The sequence below is a fragment of the Xiphophorus maculatus genome, chromosome 9 (genome assembly GCF_002775205.1).
Source record: "Xiphophorus maculatus strain JP 163 A chromosome 9, X_maculatus-5.0-male, whole genome shotgun sequence".
Taxonomy (NCBI): Eukaryota; Metazoa; Chordata; class Actinopteri; order Cyprinodontiformes; family Poeciliidae; genus Xiphophorus; species Xiphophorus maculatus.
The window spans coordinates 3813345-3830266 of record NC_036451.1 but is presented as its reverse complement, the minus strand read 5'-3'; the positions used below and the strand labels follow the sequence as shown (position 1 = coordinate 3830266).

At 37.1% G+C, this 16922-nt stretch overlaps 1 protein-coding gene across 2 annotated transcripts; it reads right to left on the bottom strand.

Annotated features, from left to right (window-relative positions):
* Window positions 1-3993: 3993 nt before the first annotated feature.
* atg4c (autophagy related 4C cysteine peptidase) lies at window positions 3994-16319 on the bottom strand. 2 transcript variants are annotated; one of them, XM_023340193.1, is made up of 11 exons: window positions 16152-16319; window positions 15932-16058; window positions 15104-15187; window positions 14765-14992; window positions 10151-10478; window positions 9499-9569; window positions 8224-8426; window positions 7335-7461; window positions 6508-6584; window positions 4842-4961; window positions 3994-4487 (listed from the first exon to the last, which is right to left on the bottom strand). In XM_023340193.1, the coding sequence occupies exons 2-11, from the start codon at window positions 16005-16007 to the stop codon at window positions 4320-4322; spliced, it is 1482 nt and encodes a 493-aa protein (XP_023195961.1). In that variant the 5' UTR covers window positions 16008-16058; window positions 16152-16319; the 3' UTR covers window positions 3994-4319. The 2 variants fall into 2 exon arrangements, with proteins under 2 accessions (XP_023195961.1, XP_023195962.1); XM_023340194.1 differs by having other exon boundaries at window positions 7383-7461.
* Window positions 16320-16922: the final 603 nt, after the last annotated feature.

The following is a 16922-nucleotide window of genomic DNA, read 5'->3' as shown; positions in this document are numbered from 1 at the left end:
GGGAGCTGGGTATATTTAGCCGCCTAGAGATCACGCCGAGATGAGATTTCAAAGTGAAGTACCTGTTTGAAGATGCATGGCATTCCACAAGGGTGGGCAAGGGCTACTGGGTATAAATCTAGAGCCCCTGCACCTGGTGTGAAGTCAGGGAGGGAGTGTGACACCTAAGATTTAGAATGTCTAACACACAAGCTGTACATGTGTAAACTACACATTCATCTATATAAATTTACACGCTCCTTAGAAATGGAAAATGAAAAAAAGACATCACTTTTTTCCTCGATAGACACACATATACACACTGTGGGCATAGGATTTTACTTTTTTAGTAGCAACTAATTCACCTGGATGTTGTTCAAGCGATCCATCAGTGTCTGATTTTACATTGAGGAGAATCTGAGAACCTCACTTAGCAGTTCCTCTTTAAAACGTGGAAGTAAGGCGAATTGTAATTAATGACTGGTAAGTTTTACTCCGTTACATCACACACTCATTTAATAGTGCAAATTTTGGACTTTTTATATTTCTGGCACCAAGACAGCCACATATGTTTTGTTTACTTTTCAATGCTAATTTTCTAACCTATACATGTAAATTTCTTGAGGTGAAGAACACAAAATAAAATTCCCAGCTAGTCTTTGTTGGTCCCAGATCTCATCTTTAATTTGAGGCTGAACTGCCAGATATCTCAATGTTTATTTTCTTTCCTTAGAAAGTACACCTTGTGCTTATTTACTTGTACTTCCTGTATACATTCACTGGAGAATTTGCCATCAACTCCAATATAATGTATAATTTTTGTTTTTCTGTCTTACAGAAATTACGCCCGTTTCAGCACCTCTGTGTTTAATTATGTCCCTTTCATTGATGGTTACTGGCATCACTGAAGGTTTCTTATTGTAAAAAGAAGATTCCTGTCCACTGCCATCACATTCTTTATCTAAATGAAGGACTGCTGTAAAGTTAAAGACTCAATAAAATTGGCTAGACTTCCTTACACAACTTTTCCCCATTTAGCATAAAATTAGCAAAAAAAGAATAGCCAATTGTGTTATAATTTGGATTAGACTGCATATTATTGTCTCTGAATGATCAGAACTGGACTCATTTAAAGGGGTCTCATTTGTTAAGATGCCAGATGAAAGTTTCATGCCAATGCTTTACTCGAACCCTAAACTAAAATATTAACCTCCCAATTTACTGATTTCTAAAAAGAATCCATGTTTGCATCTTGCTTGTTTTACAAAACCCACTACTCATTTATTGCAATTCTCTTGCTCCTGTAACTCAAATATTCATAGATCCCTGTAAGTACAATGCAAACAAAGTCAATGTTCAAATCTCCAGGCGGCCTGGAGAACAAATGAGCATTTCATGTTTCGGACAAATATCCCTCAAGCAGAGGAATGTCTCTGTAGATGCTTTTGGATATTTAATGTCCACGCTCTATCTGCAAAGTCTGTTGCTAGGCCAAAAAAGAAAGAAAAAAAAGGGGACAGACATGATCAGGCAGAGGATCTAAACAGTGCCTTTATGTGTCCAGGGTGAGAACAAATGAGGCACTCTCAATCTGTCTCTCCATCTATCCTCACCCTTGGCCCAACTTCCCCACAGAAGGGACATTTCCCTCCTTTAAAAAGCACAGCTCATCATAATACAAGAATTTGCATTGTACAGGGAAAACAGCAACAGGGCAACAGATTATCTATGGCAACAGAGCTTTGCACACAAGGATATTTTCTTTTCCTCCACAGAGGAACACAATTGCTGCCAGTGTCACTGGGTCACATTTTTTCCGGTTCCTGGTTAATGGGCTGTAGAGATGGTTAGCACGTACGATTAGTTTTAATCTTCTACATTTGACTGGGTGAGAAAAGGCATTGAATTTATTTCAACACATCGGTGAGGTTTGCATGCTGTCCTGAAAATGAAGCAAACATTTCATTTTCCTTTTAACTTTTATTTTAGGGTGGCTATGAATTTTTCAACAAGTACATAAAGAAATAATGCAAACTAATTCAAGTAAAATACTTTTAGCTCTTTTATTCAACATTTTATTGAACATTTCAGAAGTAAATTCACAGAAAAATATTTTTTGTGTAGAAAAGAACACAAGAATATTTTATAATGTTTAAGTGACAATGACATTTGGACACATTAGCTAGTGTACTTCATGTTAATTTTAGATTATTCTGTAATTATTGCAGTGAATTTCACTTATTTACTGTTGGAACTGAGGGAAATAAGTGGAAATGCATCAGAGAATATTTGAAAGATTTACAGCAGGACTGTCAAATGCACCTTAGACAAAAAGTAATATTTATTCATATAGTAAATGTGTCTTTATATTGCAATTTTCTGACTTTGATTTATGCTGATGGAAATGTGCTGTTCATAAATAGATGATTCACACCAGCAATCTTCCAGTTAAGTAATCAAAGCACATTGGTGGTATGGTGTCACACAAGACTTTGATATATTACTGTTTAAAAAGAAAAAGCTCTACTATAACTTAAGTGAACTCTGTGCTGAATTGTGAAGAACTTCCTTCAATGTGTGCATTTTTTCCTTCATGTGTTTCAGAGTTTAATCTAGATTAAGAATAGAAAGTACAGAAACTGAAATAGTTACTCCACCCGCTTTAAATGGCACATGGACTTCACGTAAAGTGCTGAAGTGAAATAATGTTTAAGGTGTTCACTTTACCTGGAACACATTGTAAATACTCTAGATCAGTGGTTCCAGTGGGTCGGTATCTCACAGTGTTACAAATCATTCAGTGTGCAGTCTTAAAAACCTTTTACAGACAAGCTATTATACAAGAAAAAATGAGAAAAAATGGTGAAATGCATTTTTGATGTAAAAGCTAGAAAAGATGTTTAAAAAAATAAATTACATTTTATATTGAATGTTAATGCCATAAGTTCTTTAAATTCTGCATCTGTGTAGCTAGCATACAAAGTTTAGGAATCACAGCTCTAGATTCATGAATCTCAAACTGCAAAAGTAGTAACACTTATTACAGTAATAACAATGAATACCTTTAAGAATAATAACTCAATAAATTAATCTGCCTTTAATTTTCTCAAAAAAAACATCTGGTAAATAACTGGGACAACAGCAAGCAAGGAATAAATATTTTTCGGCTATTAATGCTGTGGTCTATTTACCTATGAAGTCGAAACCTGGATCTGGGTATAACATCAAACCCAACTAATCATGTTCTAGTCCCAAGTTTAAAAAGCAGATGCGTTGCTCAGAACTCAGGCTACTTATTACTGACATGAGTTACCACCATATCAAATTTTTGCATTTTGTCAAAAGTGGTAACATGTTGTCTAGAAGAGGCTGCCCAGTATTATGTGTTTATAATACTTAACAGATACAGTTTTTCTTACTGCTGCTACCACTAAATGTTGAGGCCAGGGTTTGTGTTTTTCTTGAAATTATGACTTTTAGGACCATTTTATGATTTTTTGTTTACTTGAAAATGCCTCCACCTATTATGTAGTGTCATTGGATACAATTTTGTGTATTTGTTTGATAAATCATAAACTGAACAAGTCAAATTTGGTTGCGTTACGGTTTTAAGTTGGCACAACCTGACTTGGTATTTACTGATTAGTATTTATTAGCACAGATTATAAAAAGTGCTGCTCTAGCTGGAGATCCTATTCCAAACACATCTGCCTGACACTGTTGGTATTGAAAGATCAGGACAGAGTCAAAATTATACAAATATATCTTCAAAACAAATACAACCAAATACTAAACCTGGGGTTTCATTTGGGGGAAAAAAAAATACATTTTAAAAATGATTTATAGCTTTGTTCAAAACATTATGGCTGTTCATTTTCTCCCTACATACTTAATTTAATAATCACACTGCAGACTTCAGCTAGTTTAGATGCAAAACAATGTTCCATCAAGAGCAGTGCAAGCTGTGCTTATTTCTACTGTAGATATTTTTTATGACCTTCCAAAGTTGGATTGTTTTTTTTTTTTTTTTTTACATCAAGTTAATTTTACAAATGAAACCCAACTTTTGACAACTTAAGATGTCTGAACCATTGATATAAACATACTGACTACAAAAATATAAATAGTGATGCAAAATACAAAGATTTCTTATTAATTCTACATGTAAAAAAATGTTATGAATTTAGATTCAGTAGAACTCCACATAATGTCAAATAACTTCCCAAAAAGAATAATCCACAGTTTGCACTGCCAGACAAACACTGACAGACATAATGCAGTGAATTTCAACAGTTAGAATCGTTATGAAGGAACATTTCTTGTACCGTCAAACTGGACTGTCAGAGAAGCACAAAGTCTCCAGCTGTGGTGACGGTTCTGCGCGATTCCCTAAGAAAGGGCCATTCCCGCTTCTCTGTGCTCAGACCCGCCGACAGGTCATAATCTGCGCTGCGACCTTGCAAAAAAGTAAACAGCGGATATTTCTCCTTCATTGATGGCTCCAGCAACTGGAACAAAAAACAGAGCAGCAACTTTTATTTTGTATTTCTACTCCAAAGAAAGTGTCTTTATGCAAATTGAATTAATTTTAATGGTAAAATAAGTAGATTAAACACAACAGATATAGGCAGGAACAGGGCTTTTGAAACAGCTGTACAGCATATTGACTGGATGACAATTCAATTAGATTTGTGGCTAAATGCTGCCACCTACTGCTCAACTAATGTAGGACTAGCAAAATTAAATTCATCTAGGATTTTTTTCCAACAAAACCCCCATCAAAAACCATATCTGGAAAATTACCAATACAATTACTTCACTAATTAAGTTATTTCAAGGTGTTCTGAGTTAGGTTTCTTTACCTTGGACACTTCTTCCCTGATTCTCTCATAATCTTGAGCACTTCTAGAATAGAAACCAATAGTGCAGCTTGGATCCATCTTGCTGAAAGGCATCTTCTTTGGTGAGGGGCAATGGTATGACTAGCAAAATTAAAACAAAATAGAGGGAAAATTAAAAATCTAAAGACAATCATCAAAATATTAGTAAATATTCATGCCTGTCTAGAATATAAACAAATACAATCTTCATCACTTAAAAAAATCTTGATCTGCACCGTGTATGCATTTTAATCTTGCCTATTGCAATGTTGTATGGTACAGCATCAACGTTTACAAAAACATCACTGAAAAGTACATTTATCCAAGTAACTTACAGAAATTAAACTCATATTCCTCACACTTTTCCTCTACACTTAGACAAATACATCCTAGTATTTATTTTAAAAAAAGAATCAGTGCTTTAAATGAGGCAGTATTATGCATTTTCCAGGCATATAGTGCTATTTTATAACATAATTACATAACTGTTACTTAAAATAAATTTTACTTCCTGATTTAATGTCTTGAAATTGAGTCTTTGTTTAAAACTCCTGCTCTTTCTGAAACTCAGCCTCCTGGAAATTAATCTTTAAGTTTTTACCAGCATTGCACTGAGAAGTAGCTTGAATAATTAGCTCAGATGTGCAGTTTCACCAGGTGTGCTAGATAGCCTGATGGAGCTGAGTGGGGGAGTCGCAGGGAAGTGCTGCTCTGTGGCAGAAGCTCAGAAGCTGCGCTTGAAGGTGGAGCTACGTCCCACCAAGCTTTTTGGTTACCATGGGAGATTAAATTATTTCTCAAACGTGTATCAAAGAATCAATGCAACATTGAAGGTATATTCTTGATGTGGGAGTAATATTAAAATATGATGTAGAGCTAAAAAAGATGACATAATATTGCCCCTTTAATATCCATCACACAAAAATATATCCAGAACATGGGTTAAAATTGCTACACCACTTCAGTGATTCATTCTTTAAATGAATCGCTGAATCTCTAAGCACCAAATGCATTCTCAATCAACCGTCATTGTATCAACCTTCCAGACCACTTAGATCCATTTCTGGTCAACTCTCCATCTCCAGAAACAGAACCAGACAGAGGGGCAAGATTCAGATTCTATCCTCCTCTAATCTGGAATAAACATTAGGAAAACTGCAAACCAGCTGCAGTTCTTTTAAACCAACCTGGGTTTCCTCAACATTTCAGCAGAGCCACAGGCTGTTCAACATTATGCAATACTGTAATGATACAGCAGCCCATGTAAAATTAGCCCCAAACAAAGAAAAAAACAAAACAAAACATTTTTTACCAGTCTTATGCAATTTTCTACCGTTTGAGGAAGTAAATTTGGGTTCTCATTTGCTTTAGACCATAAACAGTTGCCACAGAACCAAACACTTGAAATACACCACTCCATGTCTAATGAATCTATAAAATTTCAGTTAAATCTTCTAGAGCATGCATTTTCAGTATTTCTCTTAGGTGGCAACTTCGCTTACCTGAGCAGCAAATAAATCAGCCAATACAGACTCAGTGATTGGGCTGAGTGCTGCTTTAAGACTCACACCTATAAGTACTCACAGAAACTATAAAATCCACACTTACTGGAGCCCTCAGTCAGCCAGTCTGTGTAATTTTACGTTACCTGAAGAGGGAAATCGCTGGTGCTGACATTCACAAAAGACTGACAGTAATGAGGGTCCATGTAAATCAAGCTGTCATCTGCAAGGACAAAACAAAAGACAAGTTATTCAAAAACATCAGATTATTACAGGGAAAAAAAAAAAAAAAAAGTGCTTCTCCTCAATATCTATGCAGAGCAGCTCAAAGTCACCCGCCGGACCTACATGTTGGGGTTGTGTGCGTCAAATGTGCTTTCAAGAAGGCTGTTGCTTTTTAATATCCAGCAGGGTGGATTAAATTCTGCATAATCAGATGCGTTTGTACAAGCACATTTTTTACACCCGCAAGAAAAGAGCTTGTCATTTAATTTTTGTGTGGGGGAATTACTTTTACAAACACACAATTATATTCGACCGTTTTGCATATGATGAATGCAGTGCTGAGCTGTGCACTGGCAGGGAGAATGTATTGCTTGTCATTTAGACATCATCCAACACTGTATTTCAAATGGGTAAAATGTAAATGCGTAAATATTGACTGCCAAGATGTACAACTGAAGGTTTCTCCTGGCTGCTGAAGGTGATGAAGAGTGGCTCACTTTGGGCGCCCGGATGAAATTTAATGCATGCCGCCTATGGAAATCAATTATGGTTTACAACTTGGGAGGTTTACTTGTGATAAATGGGCAAGGTTTTGATGGGTCAGAGAGAATAAAGTAAGCCCCGCTTCACTCGGTTTCATCTCTACTCCTCTTCGTTTTCCTCATACAAACATGAATACATTAACTTACTTTGTCTCTACACATACAAAGGGTATATTATGCAAAAATAATTTGTTATTCACACCAACCTCTGCGTGAATGTATCTTTCTCCATTTTCCATTATGCTGGCACTGACCTTGAAATCCCACAAAGTAGCAGGCCTCCTTGAGCTTCCCTCCAATGATGCCTATGCAGTACTCCAGACGCAATAGCCTCTAAATGAGCAGAGAAGCACACATATGTCTGAATTAGAGCTCAAATGATTTCATTTTGTTCATTACATAATGCACTGGAATTAAATTAACTCCGGAGATGAACCAAGAAGTTAGCTTGTGACCCGAATAGGTCAATTTTCAGTTTGACTGGGTCTGACCACTGTTTAATGTTTTTTCTTACTTTGATGAAATAAAAGCAGAACAATCTCTAGACTATCTTTAAGTTGAACAGTAGAAAATGACTTTGTTGCCTGGTGACAGGTAAAAACTCTAATTGTGATCTTTTCTGCTGAGTGGATGCACCACACCACATTAACAACAACACTCTTCAGTATTAAAGTTGCTACAGAGGGAAGCAGATTTAAAGTTAAACATTTTCGATATTGTGGTGTTCTGAAACAAAGTCACAGGAAGCGCAAAAGGCATAAAAATATATTTAAGAAATTGTTTGACAGATTTCATGATTTCTTTTTTCTAATATAATTGAAAACAAGTATTTTGACTAATGTTGATTTAAGTTTGTTTTTTTCCTTTTTAAGCAGAATTGACATAAATCAATATTGACAGGTCAGACCTTTACAAAATGAGACCTGAAATCATCCACAAAACTGATCTCTCAAATGTAAAACTGACATTCTAAATTTGCAATTTACAACAATGATTACTGAACTTCTACGGCAAAATCACTTGGACTTAACATTAACCCTATGATGTCTATGAGATCTTAAAAAAAAAAGCTACAGAAAAAATGGAATTACTCACTTTTGCAAAGTCAAAATACTCTGGGTTTGTCCTTTCTCCTCCGAGCCTCACAGGGATGAGGATGACGACAGCTTGGTTCTCTGGCAGTGTGGGGGTTGTTGACGGTTGGCTTTTTTGTGCAACAGGAGGACTATCTGCTGCCTCACCAGAGGTTTCTCCTGCTTTCAGGGCCTTGTGGCAGTCCATGACATCCTCATTGTACACTAGAAAAGGTCAATACAAAAGTTCAATTGAGTTACGTCTCTGTTTTTAGAACTTGAGTCTATTGTATTTTTAAAAATATAATTTTAAGACATTAGGCTACTTTACATTCTCATCATTTTATCCATGACACAACTGTATGAACTGCATATTGTGCACTATTGGAGAATTTCATACAATTTTGTTGTTTGTGACACAAAAGCCACTTAAACCTTTTACCGATCTTAATTTTTCTTCAATAAACTCATTCATTTACAACATTTACAAAAGTGCTTTACTTATTTTCAGTCTATGAGGACCACCATAAGGTCAAATAATCATTGCCTAAATCAGAAAGTAGGTTAGAATGCGTCAGATGGAGTCGTTCTGAGCATTCGGGATCAGAAGGTAGCTTGATCATCCTAAGTGCAGACAGAGCGTTTGCAGACCTGCAAAAATTTATCCAATTCCTCTTTTCTGGAGTGAGTAGGAACCTTAAATTCTGTTTTACACATTTTTCTCTTAAATATCTTTTTTTTTTTTTTAAACAGTCCTTATCATTCCATCCAGAAAGCATGTTAAGTATGTAGAATGGAAATAAATGTATTGTTAGACTCTTTAGAATTAGAAAAATATGCATCAACTGTTTCACCAAGGAAACAGTTCAGATTTGAAATTACAGACATAAAACACAACTCCCCTCCTCCCTCACAGAAGTTTTTTTCAGCTTTTAAAGAAAAGTAATATTTTACAAATGCTGACTGATTTCCAAAAAAATTAAAAGCTTTAATGTTGTTTCTCACTGTGACTAGCACTAACAAAAAAAGCTACCAACTCACACAAACAGCTATCTTCTGCTATTGAGAAGACAAACATGAATCAGCTGAGATATTGAGGTTAAGAGGAGGTCGTGGCGGCATGTTATAGATTTGAAATGGATGCGATTGTTGTGGGGAATAGACACAGAGAGTCCTGTCCCCCACTTTTAGCAGCTGGAATCTCACAGCAGCAGAACGACAGAGGAATAAAAGAGCAGTCGACTTGGGCGCCGTGCCCAGTTTCCTGTACTATCAACGGCAGCATCATCTTTTATACCTGTGCAGTCCTGGGAGACGTAGACAGTTATACTCGCCAAGCCAGGCTCCATCGCTTCCTTGACAGCTTCCCTAAAACAAAAAGACAGGAAAAGTAGACAGAGGCAAGTAAGAAAAGGAGAGAAACTGAGGGTGAAAGCCAAGTTTACATTTAACAAAATATATGGGATATTATTACTTTTATGCTGAAAAGGGAGCATTATTTTGAATTGTGTTGAAGAATGTTTTGTCAACAGTACACCTGCACATATGACAACAAAAAAGAGCCACAGCACAACATGATCCTACTATAAGTTTATTTACAATCAATAACTGAAACTTATCACGACAACAATAAATAAAAATCCTTATGATTACAAATCTTGCACAATAAAAGATAAATATAATAAATGTCAACCTCTAATGGATTTTATCTCCTCCAACATGTTTGTCTTGTTGTGGTTTCCTGATTGAAATGTTCATAATTTGTAAATTTCACTCAAGGTGAGTTTTTAGGTTAGGTTGTGTTAACTTGACCTGGAGCATAGAATTATGCCATGCTCCATAAAAGTTGAGACTTGGACATTTTTTAATAGTAACTTCAGAGTATTAGTATTTTAGCATGTTTAAAATAGTAGTTGTCTGCATAGTGCATACGTGAAGGTCAAACTTACTTCAAGATGTGTGCTACCATAGCTGGTCCATACCAGTCCCCTGCCTGTTTTCCAATCATCATTCCTAAACGGACCAGACTGTGCAGACCCAGTGGAGCTGAGGAGACGTCCGCAAACCAGGACACCAGATTTCTGTGGTCCATCTCCTTCAAATGTGCATCTGCTTCCTCTGCTGATCCTGATGCCTGGGCTTGAGGTGCAAGAGACTGTCTGCTTTCAGAAATCCTGGGGTTGCCCTGCAGAGAAGCGACAAGTCGCTTAGCTGCTGTGGTGGTCCGCGTTTCTACATCTAAGGGCTGGAGGGTGAGCGCCTCCGGCCAAGACCAGTCTGCAGAAAAATTAATGAATGAATAAGGTTGAGTCAGAATCCTCTAAGATTCTAATTATATCTAGTATAATTAGAAAAACAATTCCAAGCATTTATGTTAATTACAAAATTCCTCGAGTTCCCCAAATTCTCTCTCTCAAATATCATTTACAATGCAAATAAAATGCATTTTATTCTGTAAACCTTTGCAGCTAATTAATTCAAATCAACCTCATAAATGCCGTATAAACTGTAGGTGTATTCTTTATTAAGGAGTTCCGTTTCTGTATAGTCAAAGTAATTTGGAGCCAACTTGTTAAAACTTTTACGACCCTAATTGTGACAACATTCTACATTACCCTGAGCTATACAACTGTTGATGAATACATTGCATTTTCCTCATGCAAGTAACTCTCAAACATTTCCTTATTCAGCTGTGTTTAAGATGGCATTTAAAGTGCACCTAAACTTGACAATATTGGGCAGAACTATTTAATTTTTTTTTTTTTTTAAAGAGTTCTCATTTTCTATTGTAAGCTGTTGTGCTCAATGTAAAGGAATTGATGTTTATTTTTGGCCAGGCCCTAATCAACTGTGTAATAAGCCTGATCTTTCTACATTTCTAACCTCAGTTTTAGAGCATTAAAAATATAAACTCATGAAGACCTTAAAAATAAGCCATCTTGGCTCAAGAAGCCTGAATTCTACTCATTTCAGAAACAGGTTAGTCATAACTTGGTTCAATTATGTTTGAGTGTCCCAGTATTTCACTTTAACACTACCTTAGCCTTACAAACAGGGTGGGAGATTAACATAGAGCGAATGGGAGTAGCTCAGGTAATAAAATAACTCAGAATCAAGTCAGAAGCAGTAACAAAATGACCTTGATTCAAAGTGAATCAAATTTAAAATTGATCCATTAATGCCCTGAAGTGGACTTTCATATCTTTATGGGGAAATGTTTTATTAGTGACAGATTTTACAGCAAATTTTAAAAGAGAAAAGATTTTTAAATTACTTCATTAGTCAGTGAGACTGTAAAGAATATAAGGAATTCTCTAGTTATAATACTTCTCCAGCCCAATCCCATTTCTCTACTCATTGGTACTTATTTCAGGAAATTGTTAAAATATTAAACTGAGAAATATGACACTGATCAGTTCTATCTAATCCAACCTATGAAGACATGCATCATCTACACAGTTCTGCAACAGATTGTGTTATACTTTTAAAGGAAAATGTATGGTAGTCAAATGAAACAGCCTTAATGCATTTAAAAAAACATTTCGATTTCTGACATCAACAAACCATTTATGATTAAAAACCCTCCAAACTGAAAGACTGAACTGAAAAAACTCTGGGCAGGAGAGTTGAGAAAAAGAATAGAAACAATATCATACAAGTTATATAAATTTCTAAAAATTGTAATGTCTTATTAAAAAAAAAAAAAGACATACTTTGAAACACTTAATTGTGCATTATATTGCTTACAGCTGCATTAGAAAATGTCATGTTTTAAGGGCTGTAATGTCATTCCCCTTATTCCACAAAATATACAGACACCAGTGCAGCACTCAACCTGCAGGGTTTCCCCCAGAAAACTTGCTAAACCCGGTGGTCGGGCAACCAAGGCGGCCCACCATGTTTTTGTATTAAAAGATGTTAAGTTGACAGGAAAAGTAAAAGTATTACTGGATAATTATACGTTACTTGAAAACATCGCCAGTGGAACACCATTTAAACCCACAACTAGTCTTAAAAAAACTAATCAAAAAATACAATTAAAATGTATAACTATTTGCACTCCTGTTTAATCCAAATTAAGTCAGAGGCTCCCTCAGGCTCCCCAGGGCTTCAGGGGCCCATAAATGCTAATATTTTAACACAGACCACAGATTCATAAATGTAACATTTGTTTATTGACATTATCAATGCTGCTAAATTTGATTTAATGGTTTCAGCATACATAAATTAAAATATTTTAAATGATTTAACATTTAAATTTAAGAAGGTAAGGAACTGGCAAGTTTACTTTGTAAAAGTTCAAAGAACAATCTTAACAGTTAGATTGTTTTGTTACCATAGCTACAATCTGATGCTGCGAGTTTAATCTTTGAGTTTGAGCTCTGTTTGTTCAAATACAAATTAGTAAACTTATTACTTGTATAAATTTATAAGTTATTGCTTTTTAGGTTGGTCAATTAAACTACTCCCCCTAACACAGAAACTGTTAGAGGTGGTGATGTTTTTAGCAGGAAGAGGGGCCCCTCGGTCAAATTCTGCTCCAGGCCTCATACAGCATAGGACCGACCCTGCATTAGTCAAATCCGCTGCACTGCGCTCAGAGATGCGCAACAAACGGGGAATTTAATGTAATGCTGCTAATGTGGCTTTAGTAGCTCTTCAATTTCTGTCTATTGCGTTTTTAATAAGGGGCCACAGAAGCTGTTCTGGCTGCTCAAATTTGTTGCTCGAGTTTTTCTGATCTCCGCGCGCCTCAACTCTGGCTGACTAAATAGACAAAGTATTCGATACGGTTTGATGCATCGTATAACGGGTGTTAAGGAAAATGATTATTTAATGCTAAAAATACACTTAATCTTACGACATGTGTAAAGGGATAGCCAACACTTTATTTGGAACAGTTTTCTGTTGAACATTTGGGAATTCAGCTGAAGAAGCAGGCCAAAGCAGGGCCTTTTTTCCTCCCCCGCTGACAGACACAAAGCTATAAAATTTACACTCTGATAGGAGTTACAGACTCTTTGGCGCCTCTCCCCGTACCTGGCGCGGCCCAGGACGAAGTCGTCCGCCCTTTCACTTAGATAAAAGCCAGACATCGGAGCTGAGATAGGGGGAGTCCCAGGATCTCTGGGTGTTGAGGGAGTTTCTGATTGGTCAAAGAACGGAACGCCTTGGTTGCATATATTAAATAGGGAAACACCTATTAGGTATAAAATTACGTACACAGAGAGAGAGAGAGAGAACGCGGCCGCTATTTTTGCCTTTTTGTATTTGTCTGTCTTCCCCCTTGTGTGTTTTTATTTTTATGAGAAAATGCATATCTCTGTTCCTCTGCAGCTTTGTTGTCGATTGCTTTGTATGAGATTAAACTCTGTGATCTGTGACGTCAACACGCTTTGTTGTTGTTTCGTTTTAGCAGCACGCGGTCGCTGCACGTCGCCCATGGAGAGCGTCACTCGTCAATCCCGGGCAAGATTAAAGAGGAAAAGAGCCAAACGTTTTGTCCAAAGCTAGCATTAAATGATCCTCTTTTTTAATACGGGAAAAATTATACTAAAAATAATGATAAAATGATATAAAACCAGCGTGAAGCGTGACTACGAGGAGAGCGCGAAAGCTCCTCACCGGGTGAACCTGCATGACGAGGTTAGCGCTGGTTCGTTAACCCGGCCAACCGGGACCATACATAAACTTTACAGGGAAGACAGAGCCACACGCTGGGCAGCGTGTTGAGATGTAAAGGCCGCATGTTTTGTCCACAAATATAAATCATTCTCACCTCGCTCAACGAGCACCTCTGAAAGCCTGACTACAAGTTATTTCTGTGGTTCACATAGAGCTGCGCAACCAGAGCTAACGCGGTTCCTATTAAACTCTTACCTTGATGTTCTCCATTACATAATAATTTCTCACTGGCGGTTGGTGTAAATATCCATACAAGTCAGCCTGTGTCCAGTTTGAGTGAAAAGAGGAGAGTGGGATCCGCGCTGAGATAACTTGAGATAAAGCAGCAGCAGCGCGGGAGGCAACGCGTAGAGGCGCGAGCTGTGTGATTGGTCCGCTCCCAACTTTAAATGTATTAACTATAAACCTATAAATCTTTTAGAAATAAATTTGCTCCGCAAGTGAAACTCTCAGAACACCAGAGACGCTTGCAATCCGGCTTTAAGATAAAAGGAAAAAAAAAGTGACCCCTTTCCCCTCCAATTGTTAATTTTTCTAAAAATAAAAGCAACACTTAGCCTGGGGGGGGGGGTCTAGTAAAGCATGGTGGGCCGCCAGGCTTATAATACACTGGGGGAAACCCTGCAACCCTATAGAAATATAAGACTGAGTTAAAAATTATGTTTAAGGGGTGAAATGTGCTTCAGACTAAATCTAGCTTTCAGTTTCAGGTTGAGACTGATGGAAAAAAACAATCTTAGTTCCTGCTTTTAACATTAAAAACATGTAAAAGTGTCAGACTTTAGTCAACTTAGGACTTTTATTTAAAAAAAAGACATTTATCTAGTTAAAATGTCAAGCGATCCAAGCTTAACTGTGTTTTTAATTTTTCAACTCACCTCTGCCCAAGACATGCAGAACAAGAGCCTGAGCCATCATCATCTGCCCAACCCTCAGCATGCAGCCCCAGCCACAGTCTGAGGTCAGAGTGCTGCCTGGCAGCGGAGGGAAATCTTCCCGGTACGTTAGCCACAAACGAGATGCAAAATCTTTTCGGAAAGCCTCTACGTTCCCCATGACGAGGTTATCAGAGAATTCATGCCAGTCTTCAGAGGCACAGTCGTCATCTTAGGAAAAACAATTATCAAAAGATTATGTTTTAGATGACTGCAATAAGTTAAAGTCAAATTTTCAAAATCAGTGTAAGTTTATGTAATTTATGATATTGTGTAACTTACCTTCTGCCTTAAAATGATAGCACTTCCCCAGAAGAAACGCTGGGGAGTTTCTACTGAATGGCGTCTTGGATTTAAGTGCCCAACCTAGAATACATAATGAACAGAACATATATCAGGGCTTGGCTAATTTACTTTGAAAGAGACTCTAAAAGATTGTATTTACTCAGCTAAGTGAGAAACCTGCTTTATAACTGCCACTCTGTGTGACTGTAGTTTCATGCTACCTACCTGCTAAAGTCATTTCATCTAACTTAAAAGTTTGTAAGCACTCTATTTTGAGTTGAATTCATGTTAACAGGAACAAAAAAAACTGTTAAACTAAAGTTGCAATTATTCCCAGGAAAAGATCTCAACTATTTTCAGTAGTGACTCAACCGCAGCATGCTCCAAGAATTATATTTAGGTGCTTTTTTGTGAAGTTTCTTTCAGTCACAGTGAAGCTGCTACAAAAACCAAGCTTTTGACTTTTGTCATATCCAATAACTCGTTTCAGCAAGTGATGAGATACTGCCGTTTTCTGTAAAAAATAAAATGCGTCTTAAATTCAGCCTGGTTGGACTGCCTTGGTACACGAATCATGTAAATTCATAACCAAGTGATGAATTTACACTTACAACTGCATGTCTCAACTACTCAGAATTTTTGAGAAAAAAAAATTTGGGATCTTAGTGAGAAATCTCAATTAGCACTGTATTCATAAAACAGAAGAATATTTCAGAAGTTCATGAAATATAAAATAAGACATATAATTTGCAGCACAGGACTACTACATAGATGCATACAAGCATTGTACTACATCGGTCTGCGAGCCTGCAGAAAATCACTTACTGTACTTCACATTGTGCCACATTGACATGAACTTTGTCTTCAATTTTTCCACCTCGTCGCTCCCTTTACTCGCCATTTGGACCAGCGAGGGAAAGCACCCATGCCCACACAGCAACGCCAACCTGACCTTTGTGCAAGGCAACAAACATACACACAGCATTAAGCTGGGGTATCACTTCCAATTTTCTGCAAGTACTGACAGCTTGCAGAAAATACATACCTCAACGATTCATCAATATAATGATGTTCTCTTGTCACAGACGCGCTGCATTTCTGTCTTCAAGTTCAAACATGGTATGGTGTCATAAAACATGCAACATTTCCTTCATAGCCCGTTTAAACTACTTAGGGATCTCCTGAGAGTAGCACTGTTCACGCTTTAAGGAAGCTGTGAAATCAAGCGATCTCGCGGTTTTTCGTGGAGCGGGGACGGGAGTTGGCTCGATTTACATAACAGGGCAGCCCAACCAGGCGGAGTTTAAGACGCTTTCAGTTTAATAGTTCAGTTTCAATCAAATATTTTGACATTTATTTTTTAACAAAATAACCGCCATATTCTGTTAAAAGCATATAGTGAATGTAATGTTTTCGCTCTACGTCAGTATGAGTAGTATTAAAGAGGACGTATTCAGCTAGGAGTAACAAGTCGGTACTCCGGGGCCAGCATCCTGCGTGGTTTAGTTCTCTCCCTAGTTTAACACACCTGGATCAAATGATGGCTCATTAGAGGCTTAAGAAAAACTCTGACATACTGAAATGGTTGTAACTACCACCAGGGAGAAAACTAAAACATGCAGGATGCCGGCCCTCCAGGATCGACTTTAAAAATAACAGCAGTCCCAAATTTACATGTAAGCTAAGGTCCCCCTGGTTCCACATTTTAAAAATAAAGTCTCTGAGAAATTGTAAATTTCTTGTTTGTGGTAACTTCCACATACATCTACAAAGACTGCATGAAAAATATATTATAAGTCATTTGGCTTGTGCTTCA